The sequence below is a fragment of the Charadrius vociferus genome, unplaced genomic scaffold, assembly GCF_000708025.1.
Source record: "Charadrius vociferus isolate BGI_N301 unplaced genomic scaffold, ASM70802v2 scaffold429, whole genome shotgun sequence".
In the NCBI taxonomy this organism is placed as follows: domain Eukaryota; kingdom Metazoa; phylum Chordata; class Aves; order Charadriiformes; family Charadriidae; genus Charadrius; species Charadrius vociferus.
Window position 1 is genome coordinate 1,691,520 of NW_009650250.1, and position 21,356 is coordinate 1,712,875.

General features: G+C 38.3%; 1 protein-coding gene across 1 annotated transcript in view; it reads left to right on the top strand.

The window, feature by feature from the left end:
- The first annotated feature begins 529 nt into the window (after positions 1-529).
- OPN4 (opsin 4) overlaps positions 530-21,356 on the top strand; it is a 24,548-nt gene continuing 3,721 nt past the window's right edge. Inside the window, exons 1-8 of the mRNA XM_009893029.1 lie at positions 530-836; positions 8,246-8,388; positions 10,473-10,606; positions 11,747-11,950; positions 13,717-13,888; positions 14,792-14,956; positions 18,147-18,254; positions 19,403-19,583. Of these exons, the coding sequence (XP_009891331.1) occupies positions 810-836; positions 8,246-8,388; positions 10,473-10,606; positions 11,747-11,950; positions 13,717-13,888; positions 14,792-14,956; positions 18,147-18,254; positions 19,403-19,583 (1,134 nt within the window). The 5' untranslated portion in view covers positions 530-809. The remainder of the gene's footprint in view (positions 837-8,245; positions 8,389-10,472; positions 10,607-11,746; positions 11,951-13,716; positions 13,889-14,791; positions 14,957-18,146; positions 18,255-19,402; positions 19,584-21,356) is intronic.

The window sequence follows — 21,356 nt, forward strand, 5'->3', positions numbered from 1 at the left end:
TTTTTTTTATCTGAAGAGCAGAAAAGGATGATGTCAGTGGGTTTTATCCCTATTTTTTGTTTATTTTTAGAAGTGGACCAACAAATAACCATGACCTAAATTCTACAAGACAGAAGTGCATGCAAGCACATTGTTAAATATCAGAATCTATTTGAGTCCAGACAATTTCAGCAGAACTGTTCACATACATCTTCTTTAAAAGCAGACTACAAAAAAACTAATTCACCAACACAGTGAAAATGAACAGTAAGGTCTAATATTTAAGACAGACAGCGCAGTTAACCTTTTAACTTCTTTGTCTTCGTACAGGGATAATATGGATATAGCATTTAAATTTAGACATAAATCTGTCAAAGGCAAAAAAGATACCAGCACTTTTAAGTGAGCATCAGTTTTATACTTGTCATTAAAGTGAAGCTGGAGTCTGGATGGAAGGAGCTTCAAACTGGGCATGTGCGGACCCTGCTGTCTCCTGTATTTAAATGGAAGCCGCTGCTGCTGCCCTTTGCTAAGCTGAAGATGGAGTGAAGCAATCTGAAGCTCTAGTGAGAAACTCTGCACTGTACTCGCATTATTCCAGAGAATCTAACAATCTTCTTTACACACACACAAACAAGTAAATTGGCTGACTTAAATTCAGAGGAGAGCTTTTCTTTCTTTTTTTTTTTTTTTTTTGCTTAGATTTTGTTCACTTGAATAATCAGCCCATTCAAAGGGGGATCTTTCATCCCTCTGAGGACCTCAACGGCACCAAAATTGTGGAGTCCTTCAATGCATGGAATAACTTGGAAGCCAATGCCTACACACTGATGGACCTGCCTCTTAGAGCCCCAACAGTAAGTGTTTTCTGTCACTAAAAGCTGTAGCAAGTAGTTCTGCTGGCAAAGCTGGCATTTATAGAACTGTAAATGGACATTTAAGGTGCACATTTAATGCTGTAATACAATAATGAACAACATAGTGCAAACTTTAAAATCTTTTTATTCCTTTAACTATTTATTTACTGCAGAAAGGACTGTAGAATCAGTGTTTTTCAGCAGTGTTACACAGGCAGAAGACAGGGCGGCATGTCTAATGGCAAAGTACACCAAATGTGTTGAAAACTATCAAAGCAACATGTTCCTGTGCATTAAACAGTTGTTTAGCAGTTCAAACACAATGCTATGTTATGTTATTATTCAAGATGGAAATCCCCATCATTTCTGTAACAGTCCTTAAGCACAGTGGAGTGCTTATGTAAATGTTAGAGTTGTAACTTGCAGTTACCCAAGAGAGCTGTTCAGAAGGTTTTCCCAGGTAAGTTCTATCAAAGCTCTTTCTCAGTTGTTAAATACTAAAAAGAAAGAAAATTTCCTTAGAAGTGTGATGGTGAGAATCTGTTGTGACAACACATCAGGATGGAATTTCTTTGGGCTCACTAAAAGTATTCTCTATCCCACCCCCCAAGCCTGAACCAAAGGAGTTCAGAAGTCCTCTTCCTGGTTGTGTATCTCAGAATACTATTAGGATTAGAAAGTTTTGTTGACCTGCTGTTTATATAAAAGTCTGTTTAAAAGTAAAGAATAAAAAAATGACCCAAGCTAATTTTTAAAGTTTTTAACACCTGAAATTCAACTTAAAATCTTGATGTGGTCACACCAGGTATTTTGGCATGGACATATAACACTTAAAAATTGTGTGCAGGTTTCAAACACTGCAAAAGTTTTTATGCATATAGGATGTTGGATTGGGTGTTTCAGTTTGATCCTAATTTATAACGAAGGACCAGTAAATATTTTATTATTTGTATAGTAATAATACAGTCTGATTGTTTATTTTTTTTAATAAAACCTGAATGTGTGCAGTGTTACAGAAAAATAAACAGAGGAGTATGCTGAGCCAAGGAGCTTACAAACTAAATTAGATGGATAACATATGAAAGAGGATAGCAGAACATAGCAGGGAGGGAGAAGAGGGACTGGAGAGCGCACAGCAATATGGAAAAGGTTTCTGGGGACAGAGTGATTTACATTGGAAAATTAAAAATTGATTTTTTCCTTATTCTGCTGAAAGAGGTAATTAGCTGTTCATTCCCTCTCCCTAGGTCAAGTGACTGTATTTTCAAACTTTTGCATTTTAATTTGACACTAAGATTGGTTTAAGAGAGTTTCAGGACTGAAAACAATACGTGCTGCTTGTGGTTGAGATTAAATCCGGAAGACAGGATACAAAATCTGCTATCCAAATTGCTCAACGGGACAAATATCATCTATGGAAAGCCCTGCTGTCTACTGGAAAGAGGGCTTAGCAGTTGGCGTCACCCTGCTGAAACCATAATTGAGGTGGGATTACACTCTTCTTTGTGCTGTCTGTCATCACAGAGCAAGTGCTTACAGAGGCAAGCTCAGAAATCAGAGCGAGGAATGGTGAAGAAAAATAAGTGCTATCAGTTGTTTGAGGCCTCCTGTAGGTAGGCAGTACAAACACTGCACCTAGAAACCCTAGGAAATTACAGTGTTTCTCTTCTGATAATTTTTCTAAACTATAAGATTTGTTGTAACGTAAAAGGCCTAACACTACTATTGGTTGTATAAGTCATACTGTGTAAATAAGGGGCTTCATTACCTGTATTTGTAGGAAAATTAAGAACAAAGAAACCTGATACGTTGCCAAAGTCAACATGGGACTGCCAAAACTGGTGATGTTTTGGAACTGGGCTCTGTTCCATTAAAACATTCATTCTGCAAAAACAGTGCCTACAGTTTGAAGCCAGATGAATTCATAAAAGCAATGACATAGCAGTCCCTATTTCCCTTTCTTGTTTTACACCAAATTAGATACAATTCATCTGACATCCAGGAAGAAGTAGCTGAAAAATGTCCTTGTCTTAGTCTTTTCTGTTCCTGGCTTTTGAAAAAATGTCACATAAAAACCCCAATTCATCAATCGGAACCAGCATTGAAATATCTTCAAATCCCCAAATGACCTTATGAGGATTTCTTCTTTCCCTATAAGTATAAACTAAACTTTGCTTTATACTCTTGCCATTGGGAGACTGTGAGGAGCGGGCTATATCAAATATGATTTATATTCAGTACAAGTATTTACATGCATGGCCTTGCTCCTACCATCATCACTATTAGCTTTTGTAGGACTTCAGTAATCAACGTCTCCAAGTGAACAGTAATTAAGTGATATGATTTTTTTCGTACTCTGAAAAAGAACAGATTTTTTATTTCCCCATTAATAATTGAACTGTATTATTTGCATGTTGTTCTTTTTTCACTTACACACAAATATTTTTCTCATGCTATGGGCGGGGGAGAGAGGGTTGGACTTTCAAAACTGGTATGTCTTCTAGTAGAAGTTATTCAGAGGTGAGCTTGTTTGATTGGTTTGGGTTTATTTTTTAGTCAATTATGAAATAACTATTTAGAAAACCTTCTCTTTAGGAAAATGTGTATAGTAAACAGATTCCCAAGACAGAATAGAAACAGGCATCACATATTCCTGGGTTTTATATCTCATCTAGGCTTCCTTCTAACCTGGGCAAATCGCTTAGGAATCACGGTTTTGTCCTGGACTGCAAAGGAATTCCTTTATCCTTTTAACTCTCTCCAGACCAATGTCTTGCAAGGTCTTGACAAACTACATGGTGAAATAATGAGGCTCCATGTTGTGCTGCAACCTCCACAGACAAAGATAGAACAGCAAAGATTTAGATATATTTATCTATCAAACATTCCCTTTTCTCCGAACTCCCAAAAAGCATCTCAGATTTGTAAGTCTCAGTCAAGTTTACTGAATGATAACTGAAAACACAGTAAGTTCTGGTTTAGCTGTTTTGTTGTAGGCAGTAGACAAGCACTCCTTTAGGGAGAACAATGAGCATTTTAAGAAGGCATTAAACCTAGCTGCTTCCCTCTATTCTAGCGTTTACACAAGGAAACACTTAAACCTGCTGGGAGGAATTACTCTAATGGAGAGCAACTTCATAACTTCTTGCCACTGACCCTACTGAGGCAAATGATAGAGTAGGATTTAGAAAAGGATTACACTTATATATGGAGAATAAAAATATCTTTCACTAAGATTATCCTTTCAAAGGGATAATAACCCTGGTTTAGGGTACAAACCAACTGCTAAGACTCTATACTGAAAATGAAATTCCCACATCGCTGTTCATTATGCATGTTTCACAGCTTTGTGAAACACCCAATCATGGCTAAAGGCAGGCTATTGTTTTGTCAGCAATGCTGGTCTGAATCAGTGTGGCACTTCCCAAATTTCTTATCACACCAAAATTATCCATCTGATTCTGCAAAACTACAGTGTAAATAAATCATAAATAATAAATTACTTTCCCATCAGAGATTAAAAACACAAATTCTTTTACAGTTCTAGCAAAAGGCCAGTTTTCATATACACCCAAACAATACCATAAAACCTGCTTTTAAGGTTGACCGAAATGCTGTCCTTGGCTAGTGATATGTTCTCCAACTGACCCTCAGTACTTACTGTGAAGAAATTTCGTTATGTTACTGTTACTACCATGATGTCCTCCACAGCTTCCATGACCATTTTGTTTGCTTGCTTAAGAAATGTGCAACGTTTATGTTGACTAACTCTCAGAAAGTTGGTTCTTCCCAATGAATTGCTTCCCACAGAATTAATACCGATCTAAGCCACTCACAGCACAGCTGGTCTCTGGGTATACTGGCACCCTGTGGTCCAGAGCCACAGGTCCAAGTATCTTTAACCTGTTGACTCAGGAAAGCTGTAGTCTGTTGTCCATCCGCTGGAAAATGTCAAACCTCTTAGCTTCCAGTTCAGTTTCATTGTGCATTTGGTGATGTTTTGAACCATGTTACATTAAATAAACTGTGATGTCATATCACTTAGAAGAGAAATAATTAAGTGCTGGTTTAGCTTGTTCATTTTTACTATCTTCATTATGAGGTTTTCATAGAAAGAAGGCTAAACAGAAAAACATGCAGGGCAACAATGCTATGTATTATCAACAGTTGAAATAGTTGGTCTAGAGTATTCTCAAAGGTCAATTGCTACCGTGGGGATTCCAACAGCGGGATTCTTATTCTCCCTTGCCAACCAAGCACTCATACCGTGGGATGACAACAGAAAACAGATACTAAACAAGGCTAATGTGCTGGAGAAACTAAATAGAGAAAAGCTTTGGGAATTGTCTCATTTCTTGATTATCCTGCTGATCTGATTTCCTCAACACTACCTTTTTCTCACTGTCCTTTCTTTTGACGTACAATTCCTATAGAAGATCTAGAGCTGAACTTGATACAGGCATGTGTTTTCATCTTCTAGTAAGAAAGCTGTATGTATGCAACTTAGTGACGAGGTTGAACTGCTCAGTCCTGATCTTTGTACCTTTGTACTTTAGTACCTTTCTTTGACTTAAAGAAGCTTTGAATCAGATCTGTATTACCAATAAAAACAGTAAAATGACTTCTTTTAATAATTGACTTTTTCCTCTTAGAGAACAGACAGAGTTAGATCCTGTGGTAAATATCCCAGGACTATAGGAAGTCCACGCTAAAATGTGAATTTATTCCTGTTTGCCACAGACCTTTTTTTTGCCCCTATACTTAATAATATTTATGTGCTATCACTGCTCCTTTATTTTTTTCACACTTGACATTTTTATTGACTCTGAACTTGCTTCATTCCTGAATAAGTCATTTAAAAGTCTTCTACTGTCCCTTAAATAACCTTTCCTCTCTTGTGATTTCTCTATTTATATTTATCTTTTAAATTTTCCCTTGTCCTTATTCCTCCACAAATTTAATTCAAATTAAAGTCATTTTAATCTGTTCTTTGTAGGCAAAACAAGCTCCTTCAGTTGCTTCATTTCTGTTACCTTGATCTAGTTCTGATTAAATGGATAGCTACAGGGAAAAACTTCAGAAACCTCCATTCCATTAACAATCATCATTAGCTCTCTGTAGAACAGCACCTAAAAATGTTCTAGCTACAAGGCGTAGGAGAAAAAAAAAACAAACCAAAGAACACCTGATCTCATTTATTTAAAACAGTTTTATCTCAGACACTCCTCTCCACTTGCTAGAAGTATCAGAATTTTTTTTTGTTATTTTACTGGCAGTGTGTTAAGCACAGTAATTTCTACCGAGGCGAAGTGCCCATTGATGATGATGATGATGATAATGATGTGACGTCAATTTCCACTTTGCTGCAGGAACCTGAACAATAAATGCCATGATACTGTCATTCAGTTAGTGTATCAACCTTAACATTTTGCTCCAATTACAATAACAGCCAGAGGTACATTTTCTGCCTCTGAGATCAGATTATTTGTCCAGCATTTCATTGCTGCTAATGTAGAAACCCAGGGAGTGCACTTTAGTTGTTGAAGATTGCTGCGGGCAGATCTTCAGCTCAGCAATCTTCAGGTCTTCAGCAAAGACTATCTCTTCCAGAATTCCAGACGCTCCTGGGGTTCACCTCTTGCTACTGGCACATTGGTTTTAAACACACACTGTTTCTAATAACTTCAGCTCTATCTCACAGATGTTTTCAGAAGTAATGTCTGCCTCTATTGCCTGAAAATACCCATTTCCTTTGATAACTGGGGTGTCGTCAAAGGTATTTCTGAGTTGCACTCTAATGGTGAATACCAATCACTAACACAACTGTAGCATAAAAGGGAGATCTTCACATCCTCAGCACCTTCCTCCTTTCCTACCAGCAACCTTCCTCTTCCTGGGAAGGAAACACACGGCACATGACAGCTGTACCACCACCTGCCAGTACTTGTGACTGGAAAGAACATGTCCAACCTCATAGCACTATTTAAGCTTGATACAGGCACAGACCTTTGTACAGCCAATTCCCTTGTCCTGGATCTTAGGCCACAGACAAGTTGACAGTATTCATAGTAGGCAGGCTACAACTGATTCAAATATTTCATGGGCTTTACTCAACGCTGGTGTGATTCTTGTAGCTCAGTAGCTGAGGAATGCACGGCTGCAGCTTGCAGGCTTGAGCTATGAGTAGTGGTCATGGCATGCCATTCCAGAGCAAGTGCCACCCTTGATGAGAAAAGCCTGGCTATGAAGGAGACAGGATCTGTTCACGCAGATGAATAAGGATGGGGTTTGGTATTTTTCATGACTCCATCAGCTGGTTGGAGCTGATGCCAAGACACGTTTGCACAGAGGTGAGTGTTTTAAGTCTCCTTGCCTGACCTTATATCAAAAGGCAGCATAACAGTGATGGTTCACACAGCTGTTCTTCTCTCCTCTTCAATTTCTATCGGGTCATCTGCTTCCTCAGTGCAGCCTAATTGTTCACTTCATTATTAATCTGGGGTCAGTTGGCCTAAAACGTGTTTGTGGCTCCTGATACTTAACTAAAAATGTTTTTAAATTATTATTTAAAATGCTATTGTCTTCAGACTTGGCAACTGAATTTTGCTATGAGTTATAAGTTGATCAAGACACAAATGCTTTCATCAAGTGCTTTATCACATACTTGACAGAAAGCAAAACACCTTCATTCAGTGCAGAGTGAAAACAGAACCGATATGGAAATCAGGCATAAGGTATAAGGGATTTGTGTTCCAGTGTTTCTGGAATTTAGTTAATTCTGTTAATCTAGTTAATTCTGTTAATTTAGTTTCCAAAAGACTCTTGTTCAATGCTGCCAGGTTTTTGGTAACCAAGTCTTGAGGGCAGCTCACAATTCAGTGTTATGCAGTGGGAGAAATTAAATAGCAATACTACTAAAGGAAGAGATGCATGTTTATCCATAGAAGATCATTTCTACTTAGAGAGGTCTAGCCACTGCTGTCGGATGACAACAGAAATCATACTTCATGAGTACAGAAACTTTCCTGAAATGAAAACTACAGAAAACCTACTTGGTAAGTACTGTGTTACTTGATGTCAGATAGAATGAAAAGGGTCCCTTCCTGTCTCTCTTTTTCTCCTCTATATCCTTATCTTTCTTTTGGGAGAGAACAGATTGTTTTTCTTCACCAAAATTCTAAATCAACAGTAAATATATAAACTGCCCTTTGATGTTTGCACTGCTGATGGCATATTTATCCCCTGAAGATGATCAATAGTAAATGTAATTTGAAAGCAATTAACTTCTTCTGGCTTCTTTTGCTTGCTGACTTTTTGCATTCTTGACCACTTCCTCTTCTAGAGAAGCACATGCCGGCTTATTCAGTAAAGTCAGACAATATACCTATGACCTCTTGTTTACTCCACAGAAGATGACAGTCCAAGATGTTCCTGGTGCCTTTCCTACAGTGGATGTCCCAGACCACGCCCATTATACAATTGGAGTAGTCATTCTTATAGTGGGGATCACAGGAACTCTGGGTAATTTTCTGGTCATCTATGCTTTCTGCAGGTATCTTTCATTTGGATGTTTTTTTTTAAATACTGAAATTTATGAACTTTAACAATACCTTGACTGTGCTCTGCAAATGCAGCACGGGCAGACTATCAGACTGCTATGCAGACATAGTAAAATGCACTACGAGACACTGCTGTAGGAAAAAAATATGGCAACCCGCCATTTCCCTCTGACTTCCTCCCATTAACCACAGCCATAGCAAAATTGCAGAGAATCACCCAGATATGCCAAGCAATAGAGAAGCACCCAAAGGAGATACCTTCCAGTGATTTTTTTTTTACTGGCTGAACTGTGTCTGCACTGGACTGATGGGATGTTTTGCACCTGTGTCTCCCACATACTTTCTCTATGTTAGATGTTTCCTTCCTCCTTCTGCTTACTACTCAGTTTCTTTTCCCCCTCTGTTCCTTACTGGCCATGTCTCTCATTTTCACATTTTCTAACACTTGGCTTATTTCCTTTTAACTAAAGCCATACTCCAACTTTTATATCTGAAGGAAACTGGATCTCGGACAACAATGTGATATTTTCACCATTCTTTTTCACTCATCCTGTTTCTGTTTTGTCACACTGGGCCAGAGCATTGGCATTACAGGCTGCCCAGAGAGGTTGTGGAGTCTCCCACTCTGGAGACATTCCAAACCTGCCTGGACGCTGTCCTGTGCAATCTGTTGTAGGTGACCCTGCTCTGGCGGGTGGGTTGGACTAGATGATCTCCAGAGGTCCCTTCCAACCCTGACCATTCTGTGATTCTGTGTGATTCTGTGATATCCAACCCAGTGAGCTTCTACTTCATGATTGATCTTTAGACACCAACGTAATAAACCAAAACAATAGCAGTTATATGATCATTTGGCTGTGTTAACTTACATCACTGGAGTGGGGATTAAAGTAGTCTGGATCTTGAGCCTACATTTCTGTGGCACATTAAACAGTAGGTTTCAGTATTTGCATTCAGGGTAGATGCAAACACGTAAGTATGAATGACATGGCCTTAAGAACACAAAAGGTCTTGGCACGCAGGCCAGGTATGTGAGGATAAAGTACGTGAGCTCTTTGGCTGGTCCATACAGAAAATGCAGTCATGGCAGTTACAGTTCCACTGGAGGACATGGTTTGTCTTCATTTGAAGATGTTATGAAGATAGATAGGGATACTGATAGCAAAGTAACAAGCAGATCAGACGTTCAGAGAACACACCAGATGCCTACAAAGTAATCTCAAGTAATGGCAAACTGTAAGACAGGCAGTTGCCTGAAACAGAAATATGTTCAATAACTTTGCAGACTACTGAACAAATACAAGCAGCCCATAAGCATCTACTCATAATATCTCTTTGCTCCTAAATTGACAGATAGGGAACAGTAGTCCTAGTGATTGTCCCTGGATCAGCACAGAGAACCCATCATTTATTCTGGTATTTTTCAATTGTGCCTAAGACTGAAAATTTGAGAAAGGAGCTAAAAGGCTACACTGAACCCCAAACTGAGGAGCTCTCAGTTGAGCTTTTATGTGTACCCTTTCAAACACTGTACTATAATACTAGGAATAACATATACAGGCAGGATACACTAAAGGCTGGCTATCGCGCTCTCTAAAGTCAGTGTCTGGGCCAGTGAAATGAGTGTGATATGTAAAACAAAATGCTTGATATGGTACGTAGTGAGTTCACTTAATCCCTGTATTTCGAAGTCACTGTTGATCTTATCAGCAGTGGAAAATGCGCTGCGCTCTCCCTGCTTAACACGACCCAGATCCAGCAAATCCAGAGTACATCAACTTTAATTTCCTGTTAATCATGGACATGCAGTGCACTGGGTCAGAATATTTAAAGAACAATATGATTTATTCCCATCACTGAGCTGGTTATCAAAACAATCCTGTAAAGTGCACAGGAGCACAGGGTGTAAAACTGCGCCTTGCTTATGTTCTCTCATGAGGGAAATGAGAAGCATTCTGCTCTAACTTGCTATGTAGTGTGCCTTTGTACTTGTGAGGCTGCCAAGGCTCACAGGAAAGAGTAACAGCATAATTAACAGTGCAGCAGCGTTGAGCAACATTCCTTCTGATCTTTGTAGGAGTAGGAACCTTCAGACTCCAGCCAACATATTCATCATCAATCTAGCTGTTAGTGACTTCCTGATGTCCATTACACAGTCTCCAGTTTTCTTCACCAACAGCCTCCACAAACGCTGGATTTTTGGTGAGAAAGGTTTGTATATATCCTTTCTAAGATATCACCAAGTATGTTCTTACCATAGTGGCAGTTAATCTACTATTTCCTCATCCTCAGGTACACCTGCAAATTTTGGGAACACTTCCCAACATTGTTTCAATGTTGACATAAATGTTTCTTGAACATTTTTGTCTGTGTGCAATAAATACATTCCCCCTATGGCAAGGAAAATTTCATATATGAGATAGATACAAAGGCGACATTGGCACAGGACTACTCTTCTCGCCAGCATTCTTCCCCAGTCATTTCATAGCTTAGTTACTGGCAAAGTCCTATGACAAAAAAAGCACCACCCCTCAACAGCCCAGCTTAAAAGCTCTTCTAAATAACTTGCTCTGGCACTTGCACCTGGCAAAGTGAGGCAAGAAAGCCTGGCAAAGTGAGTTTTCACAACAGAAACATTAACTGAACATTTCCTGTGCAGTAAGAAAATGTGGAATGAAGGTGCTTTCGTTCTTCCTATTTAACTGTAGTAAGAGGAAGAGTAGTCTTTGCCTCTTGAACAGGTATTGACAGTGAGGAAGGCTGGAGAAATAATGCTGCTATTTTGCTCTCTGATGACCAAAACCACTTTTTTTTTTAGTTCCACAAAGTGTTCAAATAAATAACAACCAAACCCCTGCTTTTAATCATTAGGTTGTTTGAATAATTAGAATCACTCATTAATATATTCATAGTCTACATATTTAGTTCAGTTCTGCTGACCTTGAGATATAAACGGTTCCATGATATCAAAGTAGCTATAACCCACTGTTTAGCAGAACAGCCGTTTGTACGGGAGCTGCAGTAAAATTGGAGTTAAACAAGATATTAATGGACTGCTAAAATGATTCCACTAGAAACATCAGAAATCAATGAATGAAAATATGTTAAGTATCACTGTCTCCAGCAATTCAAGCAAACAAAATCTTTGAAGTTTATCTCCATGGATAATGTAATTAGCAAGACAGACAGCAGCTTTGAAATAGCATTACAGCTGCAGGAAAACTGAAGTTCCATTGCTTTACAAATTCTAGAAGACATGAGTTCACAAGAAACACAGACTTGAACTCTCCCAGAAATTAATTAGCATGGGTAGATTAATTTCACTGCTACTTCTGTCATCTTCATTGAAAGGCTGTGAGCTGTATGCCTTCTGCGGAGCTCTTTTTGGCATTACATCTATGATCACTTTGATGGTGATTGCCTTGGACAGATATTTTGTCATCACAAAACCCCTGGCTTCTGTTGGAGTGACGTCTAAGAAGAAGGCCCTAATAATCCTGGTAGGAGTCTGGCTGTACTCTTTGGCTTGGAGCCTCCCGCCCTTCTTTGGATGGAGTAAGTGAAATGGAATAAAAGGGTTTTTTTTCTCTCATAGCATGGGATTTAAGACTAGTTACAGGTATAGAAGAGATTTGAAATAATGGCTTGCATATTAGCCTTGAATAAATCAATTTGAAGGAAGCTGGTAAAATACATATTTAAACTGAAGATGTCTAATAAAAGAAAAAAAATCCAGTGTATATGACAGCATATTGCATGACAATGGCACTTTTCCTTAAGCTCATTACTTACCGAATAAAAAGCAGCAGATAAAATCAAGGCTAAAATTTATGACGGATATGCCTGCTCATTATCCCATACCTACTTCTGTTGAGCCAAATTCAACGATATAAAAGTGAAATAAATGTATTTTTCTTTTTTTCTGATCAGTTTTTTCCTCCCTAAAGGTACTGCGTAAGATAGTCATGTCAATCTAAATTTCTTTATTCATATAAAAAAAGAATACAGACTGAGTATTGTGTGCAAGTACATCTTCAATAAGTCTTGACTGTGTTCTAGATGAGCAAATTGCACTAGGTGTTGGTCACATTCTCCTTTCAGCCATTGGGGTCTTCACTAAGGCTTCCAATAAGGATGGCATTTAGTAATAACTAACTAATTTGCTTTTGTAAATGTGAATTTTATGCCTGCAAATTGGAACACACATACAGCATCTTGATCGTTGCAACTTGTAACAAAGAAAGTTTCTGTAATAACAGCATCTGCCTCACTACCATTAATTTGATTCCTGTGAGTCACCAGTTTCAGTATGTTAGAATGAACTCATCATTCAAAACCCCAGCCCACTATTGTGCTCCCTAATTCCAGAAGAGAGTTGTCAGCTCAGCCGAGGTGAGAATATGGCAATGTTTCATTTTCCCAAAGGATGCTGCAACAAACTCAGTTACTGAGTAAAATTTAAGCAGATTTTTGTTATTGTCTTGTTACTGTCATGAAGCATGTTTAAGCAGGCAAACTGCAATACTGGAAGAAGCAGCCTTTAGTTGAATGAGGAGCTGTTAGAACAACAAAATTACAATATAGTCTTACATTCTAGATTCTTAATTGGAGAAAGTGGAATAATTGCTTGAAGGGTGTTGGTATCTTGTAATTAGACTCTAATAGTACCCACAGTACTAACTCTCATATGGCAATTAGATGCATCTGAGCACATCTGGTGCAATTTTTTTTTAAGAGTTCAACAGAAAATATGACTGTAAACAGTGAAAATTAAAATACAAACATAAAAAAATATTGCTGTTGACAATTTCTTTACTTCACAGTTTGCCACAGTTCCTTTAAGGAGATTATATTTTATGTGAGGCAGAATATTGGGTATGTATGATTTTTTTTAACTTGTACTCAACTTTACTGCACGACAAAATTAATTTGATCTGCACAATAAATCTCTCTCCTTCGCACAGTAAATTTCTCTTACTTACACAAGCTTAAAAAAGTGGTAGCTACAGCAATCAGTTTCATTTCTCTCCTTGGGAAGACAGCAATTTGACACGAAAGGGAGATATTTGAAAACAATACAGGTCTGATCCAAGACCCACTGAAGTATTTGGAGAAAAAAAAAAAGAAAGAAAAGGAAAAAAAAAGAAAGAAAAGGAAAAAAAAGAGGTGCTTTAAACGAAGAATCATGTATCCTTTCGAACTCTTCTCCCCTCTAAATAGGACTAAATTCCATGTTATTCTAAGTATCTTTCTCTAACTTCAGCACTCAGAATAAGAATCCCTTCATGGCTTATGCTCATGCATCCTGTCTGTCTTTCTAGGTGCGTATGTTCCTGAGGGTCTGCTGACTTCCTGTTCCTGGGACTACATGACTTTCACACCATCGGTCCGCGCCTACACGATGTTGCTTTTCTGCTTTGTCTTTTTCATTCCTTTGATTGCGATCATATACAGCTATGTCTTTATATTTGAGGCTATTAAGAAGGCCAACAAGTAAGTAGCCAACAGTCTTTAAGTTTTTATCCTTCTGTTTAAGTGACTGCTTATTATCTTAAAACAAAGACTAACAGAAGAAAATTGGGAAGTTTTTCACTTTTAAGTTGTATGCATGACTGAGACAGGAAACCAAACAAGAATTCTGTCAATAGTCAACATGGTAAGAAGTATGATCCTTCAAAGGGCCATTCTTGAATTTAAGCCAGAGCTGTTCAGTATATTGTCTAATAACATGGAAAAGAGTATGAGTAGCACCAGTAGAAATCTGAAAGATGAGAAAGGACTACAGAAATTAACCAACAAAAAGAAATACTAAAGGGACATCAGAGACACCTAACAACAGTATATCAATAACTATTGCACAGAAAAATAGAGGACTCGAACAAAAAATTCCATATTTGGCAGAGGGTGAAAAAGAGGTAAAACATTTCATCTCGGGTCTCTGAAACAAAAGCTATTGTTATAAAAATAAAGGCCAATGTCTGCCAGTGCATTTGTAATCTGTAGATACCTGTCCTGTAGGTATCAGCATATCTAGTCCCATAGCTCAGAAGTACAGAGGGAGAGTAAGGTAGCAAAATCAGACCTAGGGAATCAAAGACTTCTCTAACTATATTTTAATCTAGCATTGTTCATTAGGCTTGAACACCTGATTTATGTGGAAATTCTTCTGGTACAGGACTATTTTCTTCATTGAAGTACATGTGAATTTTGCCATTGATTAGTGGAACAAAAGTGCATGCAATTCTGAAGGACTGGTCACATACATACATTAACACACATTAAAAGTGCATGACTTAGCATAAAATAGCATAAGAGTAATTCTTGCTCCATTTTATGAAGCTATTTGCTCAATTCCCTACCACCTTTTTTTTGCTGTTGTATGCTTATTTCTCCTAGGTCTATTCAGACATTTGGAAGCAAACACGGAAATAAAGAGTTCCAGAAACAGTATCAGAGGATGAAAAATGAGTGGAAGATGGCCAAAATTGCACTGATTGTCATCTTGCTTTATGTCATTTCCTGGTCACCATACTCTGTTGTTGCTCTGGTAGCTTTTGCTGGGTAATTATGAATGTATCAGCAAAGGAGTATTCAGTGAAAGCAAAAGCTGTGAAATTGTAAGAGATGAAAGTCAAAGCTACCTGTCAAGTTTAATGCCTCAAGTGCATCCAAAACATTCGCTTACTTAGGAGTGACACTTAACAAATGAGGCACATGCTGACTGTGATTCTTCCTTAGTTTGACTTTAAAAAAAAAAGTTTTTAAAAAAAGAAAAAAAAAACAGGAAGGTTATTCCTGGCAACATAACATTAATGTGCTAATGATTTCTGAATGCCGATTCTCTATGCTAGGATATTTTAACTATCTGAACTTTATTTAGCACCAAAATGCTACATAAGGGGCCCAAAAAGATCCACCCAGGGGTTGATTCTCTTTTCTTTCTTTCTCCACTTCGTTTACTTACAAAAGTATATTCATTTTCTTGTGTTACATCAAAATGTTGAAATTCCTTACACGTATAAGCAACTTCAAACTTAGAACATTGCATTGGGGAGCTTTTTGATGCTGAATATAAAAGATCATAAATATAAACCTTCTAAGCATGTTCTTCATCTATTTAATTGTCAGTATTTTATGCAGTAATTTCAGCAAAAGCAAGATGCTATTAATACATTATCTGTACATAGCTTGGCACCAGCCTATAGTTGATACAATCCAGGTACAAGTAATAGACTGGGAGTCTGGACACCTTGGCTCTATATGGTTATTTCTCCCATGTTAACATGCAAATCTTCCTGTGCCTCAGTGTAGCCTTTGTAAAGTGTGATTATCTGCTTTAGAAAATCCTCAAGTGGAAGACTCCCATGGCAGTACAAAACACTTTTATTTGCATTTTTCAAGTCAGAAATAAAAAGCAGGTCTTCCTAAAATTAACACACAGGATAAACTTACTTATGATGGAGCATTTTGGGAGGCAGGGGTGAATTTTTTACACACTTAAGGAAGAGGCCACTGCAGAGCCTCTTCTCAAACATAGCTTAGGAAGACAGCTTTCTAAACATAGCACTTCTAAAATCTTATGTTTAAGAAGAAAAAAAGCTAAGAGAAGAGGATTCTCTCCCTTTGTATCCAGAGGGGCAATTCTAAGCAGCAGCATACACTTTCTCCATGAAGGTAAACATGTTCTTCACTTAGAAACACGAATCCTTAGGTTGTGTCCCAGTGTCCCGTTTCCTATCACAGGGGGACTTGGGTACTGGGCACCCACCACTGGTGGTATGTGACCAACTAGAGACAGAGGAATAGCAAGAAGACAAAGAAATCCAGCACAGTTACCTTGCAGCACTACTTGCTCTAAGATACCTCAAGAAAAAAGAAAAAAAAAATTAAGAGATGCTTTAAGCTAAACTTTAAGCTGTCAGGCTGTCCCATACGATTCAGCATCTACTTTAGGAAATGAACTTGGCTTCTAGCCCATGTCTTACACTGAAAAAAACCTGAACAAATGGACAGTTTTATAACTCTACCGTATGTGACAAATAAGCATTTGCAAATTTTGCTCATGAAGGCATCTGGTGAACAACACAGCTTCATTCAGCGTCTTTTCCATTTCTGAACTATGCCTTTTAGGCAATCCGTCTGGGATTTTTCAGAGATTAACAGACCAAGCCTGGAGGCCTTCTGTGAACTTTTATTACTATGAACTCAGGTAAAATCACTGCATGCCAGTCTGTGGCTATAGTCTTGGACTAAACACAACTCATCTGACAGAGCAACAACATACACAAAATGAAGGAAGAACCTTAATTCCTTTAGAAAATATTCTGAACGGACAATACTAAGATAGCACGCAGTCATGCTCACTAATATCGTTGGCCTACAGGTATTTTCTGGGAGTGGTTAGCTTAAACAAAAGCCTCTGTCACTGTTTGTTTCTGCTGGCTGAACTCTCCATCAGTCTTACCAAAGCACTCTCTCTCATCTCAGGGTCAAAAACTCCATCCCAGCAAGGTTATACTGTTGTGTGTTCTGCAGATTCTGTGAAGAATTACACCTCTAACCAATGCTTTGAAAGCATGATTAGGAGAAACCATGTTAAAAATTGTACATGGAGAACATGCTGCTCGGACAATTCTTACCAGTGAAAAGCTTTAAATTAGAGGTGAAATGGCATCTCAACATTCAGGCGGCTGACAAAATGATTCCTGTATTACCATTGGCAAACCATTTCCACCTCATCACAGAGCATAAATATTCTTGTAGTATGATGAAAAAATTCTTCACTGGGAAGAGGAGCTACAACCTACTTATGCAATTCTCTTCACTGTTTGTTTGCAGTGCTCATGAGAGACCTTCTGAGAGAGGATTGAGAGGAAAATCTGTTTTCTCCCATAATACTACAGGAATACAAGGCTAATTGAAAGATGGAACTTAGAATGCCTTCTCAGGAAGAAGAGCAGTGATAACGAAAGGATGTTATCCTTAGCATGAAAGACCGACTTACTAGGCCATTTCACTAAGAACTCTTTCTACCAATGCAGGAAGAGGTCTTCATAGTCTCTAAGCAGGTCTATGGAGAATTTGCCTGGTAGAAACTGCCTACGAAATGTTATTGTTATTTTGGTCTGAGCTGTTCTATTGACTTTCTTCTGACCAAGACCTTCTGAGCTACTTCAAGCTATCTTCAAAAATTAACTGGCTGATAGCAGCTTGGCAGATAGACATCAATCATAATTCTTTTATCCTTTAGAGTCACATCACCTGCATATATGCATGGTCACAGTAACATGCGAGAGTAACAAATGACACCTGAAAATACTCCCCCTTCACTTTTTAGTTCAGATCAGGCAAAAAATACAGTTTGAATCAGAAAATAGATTTATTAGTTGACATATTACTCAGCAAGTAGATCTGCTGAGTTTGGAGCAGATAGATACTGTGATGAATGCACACTCACTTACTGAAGGCTGGCTTTGTCCCTAGGGTAAACAACATGGGAATTGCCACCATACTGAGTCACAGTAGTGAAGTGTTGCAAGAGAAGCCCCAAGATATCATGTTTCTCAGAAATGCAATTAGGTGGATGTTGATCTTTACAGTCAAAGGGTGTAAAATTTGTTCTCTCACTGGGTACAGAACTTCCCCTGTTACTCTCCCTGGAGCACTACTCAAGCATTGCGTTGTCAGTGTATAACTGCATAGACTACATAGAACTCAATACTAAATACAGAATGCATTTGCATTACCCTAGGTATTCCCACGTCCTAACACCCTTCATGAACTCCATACCAGCTGTGATTGCCAAAGCTTCTGTCATCCATAACCCCATCATTTATGCCATTACTCACCCAAAATACAGGTAAGTTCACTCTTATAAACTCTGTTTAACACAGCAAAGAAAATCAGACATTAACTGTCACTTTTAGGACTAGTACCTGAACTCTGCTTCACCTGTTCATTTTATCTCTGCAAGACAGCCTTGCCCTGCCCAAGAAAACTTCTCAATGCCATATAAATGTCAGTGGAATTTGTACTTGGAACAAATTACTATGCAGATGGGAGTTAGAGATGTTTATGGATACTGATCTGTACTTACAGATTACATGATAAAAGATAGAGACCTTTCCACCTCAAAGGAAAGCACCGTAAAATTTTAACTATCTTCATGAGAGATGCAAACATTTGTCAGTGTTGCAAATAGCAGTTTGTTAAATTAACCAGGCCAGTGAGAGATGCAATTCAGTAAGTCAATCCACCTCTTCTCTATTTTGTGCATCTTCCCCACCCTTCTTCAAACTTTCATATTTCAGATAGTATTTCTTCTGAGTTGTAACATCTAGGGTTATTACCATATCAAGTTCAGATGCAGGCTGTAAGATCTGATGGATGGCAGCAAAGCCATATATGCTGCCATTTCACCCTTTACAAAGACCTGCTGGGGAACTGGACAGAGAAGAGGTGAGCACGAACATCTAAGTGTGGAAGGCCAGGAGGAAGAGGAGAGCTAGGTAAAAGAGTTTCCTTATGCTGCATATGAGGAAAGAAATACTGTAAAATAACTGCACTTTTTGCACAACTCTACAGAAAGCTGGCAGACAGATGTGTAAGAGGAAGCTAGAATAGCTGCTTAGGGGAAGATTAAAATAATTCATTATGTGGTACTTCTGCAAGGTTCAGTTTAAAGGGACAGAATTTTATTTTTGCCCTGATTAAGCTGAAAGCAGATAAAACATCATTTTAATAGCTCCCTTCAGTTCGAAGAGTTATACTTTAATGCCCTTATCCCTGCCAAGCAATAAATTTGAGTTCTGCAGAACACTGTGAATAAGTGATCTTGCAGGGTGATTGTGTATGAGATATTGGATATCTGGAAAACTCTTTTCGTACCCAGTAATTTTCCAGTCCATGCAGCATTAGTTCATCTCTATGAATAAATGCATTGTTTATGATGACTGAATTTTTGTGCTAACAGAAAAAATCTGACTGGTTCTACCTCTCATCCATTAGAACAGCCATTGCAACATATGTTCCTTGCCTTGGACCCCTGCTGAGAGTTTCTCCTAAAGACTCACGGTCTTTCAGCAGTTATCCCTCCTCCAGACGAGCAACCGTAACCAGCCAGTCTTCTGAGATAAGTGGGCCGCAGAAAGGAAAAAGGCGACTGTCTTCTCTCTCTGACAGTGAATCAGTAAGGGAGACACTTCCCATATATCCATTTTCAATTGCAAAGTAATTCATTTTCATATAGATTCCTTCAAAGTGGTAGATTCTTTAGATGAAATGCATTATGGTGCTCATTACAACAGCTCCAAAGGAAGCAGAGACACACAGTGAAATAAAAGACATTCTGTCCAGCTGAAGTGTAAAAGCAGAATGTAGATCTTTGTGTTCTTGATGATTTGTGACACTGAAGGAAGAGTGGAAAGATGGAACAAAAGGAATTTTAGAAAGTAAGGGAAGGTTAGAGTCAGAGCACCCTTGACAGTCTGATCATACTTCTAGGACGTACTTGTCTGACCACATAGTTGAAGTCTGGACACAGACACAAAAGAACCTGCTGGTCACTAAATAGTTCTGTAGTGAAAGCAAGGTTTTAATGAAACAGACACTGCTTTCTGAAAGTGAAATGGGCTGTATTTGGAAACATATTAATCATCAGATTTAGACAAACTAGTAAATCCATTACAGAATCATTCTCACAGAAGACCTCAACAGCTTGCTGTTGCCAGTCTAAGTGAAGCCAAATGTTTTGCATAGCAGCTGGAAACAGAGCAAATATTTGGCTTCCCAGGCTCTCTCTTGCAACCTAAAGTTGCACTACTAACAAAGTAATTAAGCACATTAGTTAGTTCTTTGCAATTGTTTTAAATGAAATCTCCAAATATATGAAAAGCCATCATTTTCTCAGTGATTCTTATTCATAGTCAAGATAATCATTGTACGTAATCCAGGCAAGTTCTGAATTCTGACAGCTGTTTTTAACAGTGATATTTCAGTTTCTTTGCACTCTATATTCTTTGGCTTCTTGGTCTAATCAAAATGAAATTCTTCTGGCTAGCAGCCACCATTCAGGTGGAATGTTTTAAAATTGGCCGATGAAAAAAGAAACACTTTTATATTGCATCTCGTAGACTGTGAATCCTGATTCTTAAAAAACCAACAGACTCTCTTCGTAACACTGTGTGTTCTTGTACCACTATCAGTGCTGGAGAAGGGGAACCTTACAAACAATTCAACAATGCTTCTTGCTTAGGAAAGCACCTCTTAATACTTGAGGTAAAATAGTGGAATGGAGAATGAAAATTCCAAGTAATTGCCATGCTTCAGTCTGGAATTTTCTATAAGCCTTGAGTATGTCTGGATCTTGTTCAGAACAATGACCGAGTCAAGATTTTCTGACAAAAATACGTGTCCCTTAGCTATCTGATTTGACCACAGAATACTCTGATTTATTACTAAGTAGTATCAGTTTAGCTGAAGTACAGAGCAGAAAGAAGGGCTCAAGTTTAAAACAAACTTGCTTTGATGCTTGCCGATAATTTATTTTGGTTGGGTTTTTTTGCACCATATGTGTCTCAACTAAGCTGTAAGACTTCTAGACATTCACTCACAGTGCAAAAAGGCAGTACGTATGCTGCCATGTATTTTATGTCAAGGCTGGTCATCGAACAGTAAGCCGACAAATTATCTTCATGCAATTTTTTTGTACTCCTGTGGACACAAAGATATTCCACACCTTGGAAAATCCTAAAGAAACAATTTCCAGTCAGTTCTTCGCAATGAAAAGGAGCCAAGCTCCAGAACAGATGCTCAGAAAATAAAGTCACTTCCATTTTAAAATTCAATCAAATGGGACTGTAAGTGCTAATACATTCTACGCATGGAACGGGAAGCACAGTACACATTTTTTAAAATGTTGGGATCCAGAAAATAGCCCCGTCCAACCTCTTGTGCTTCAGCA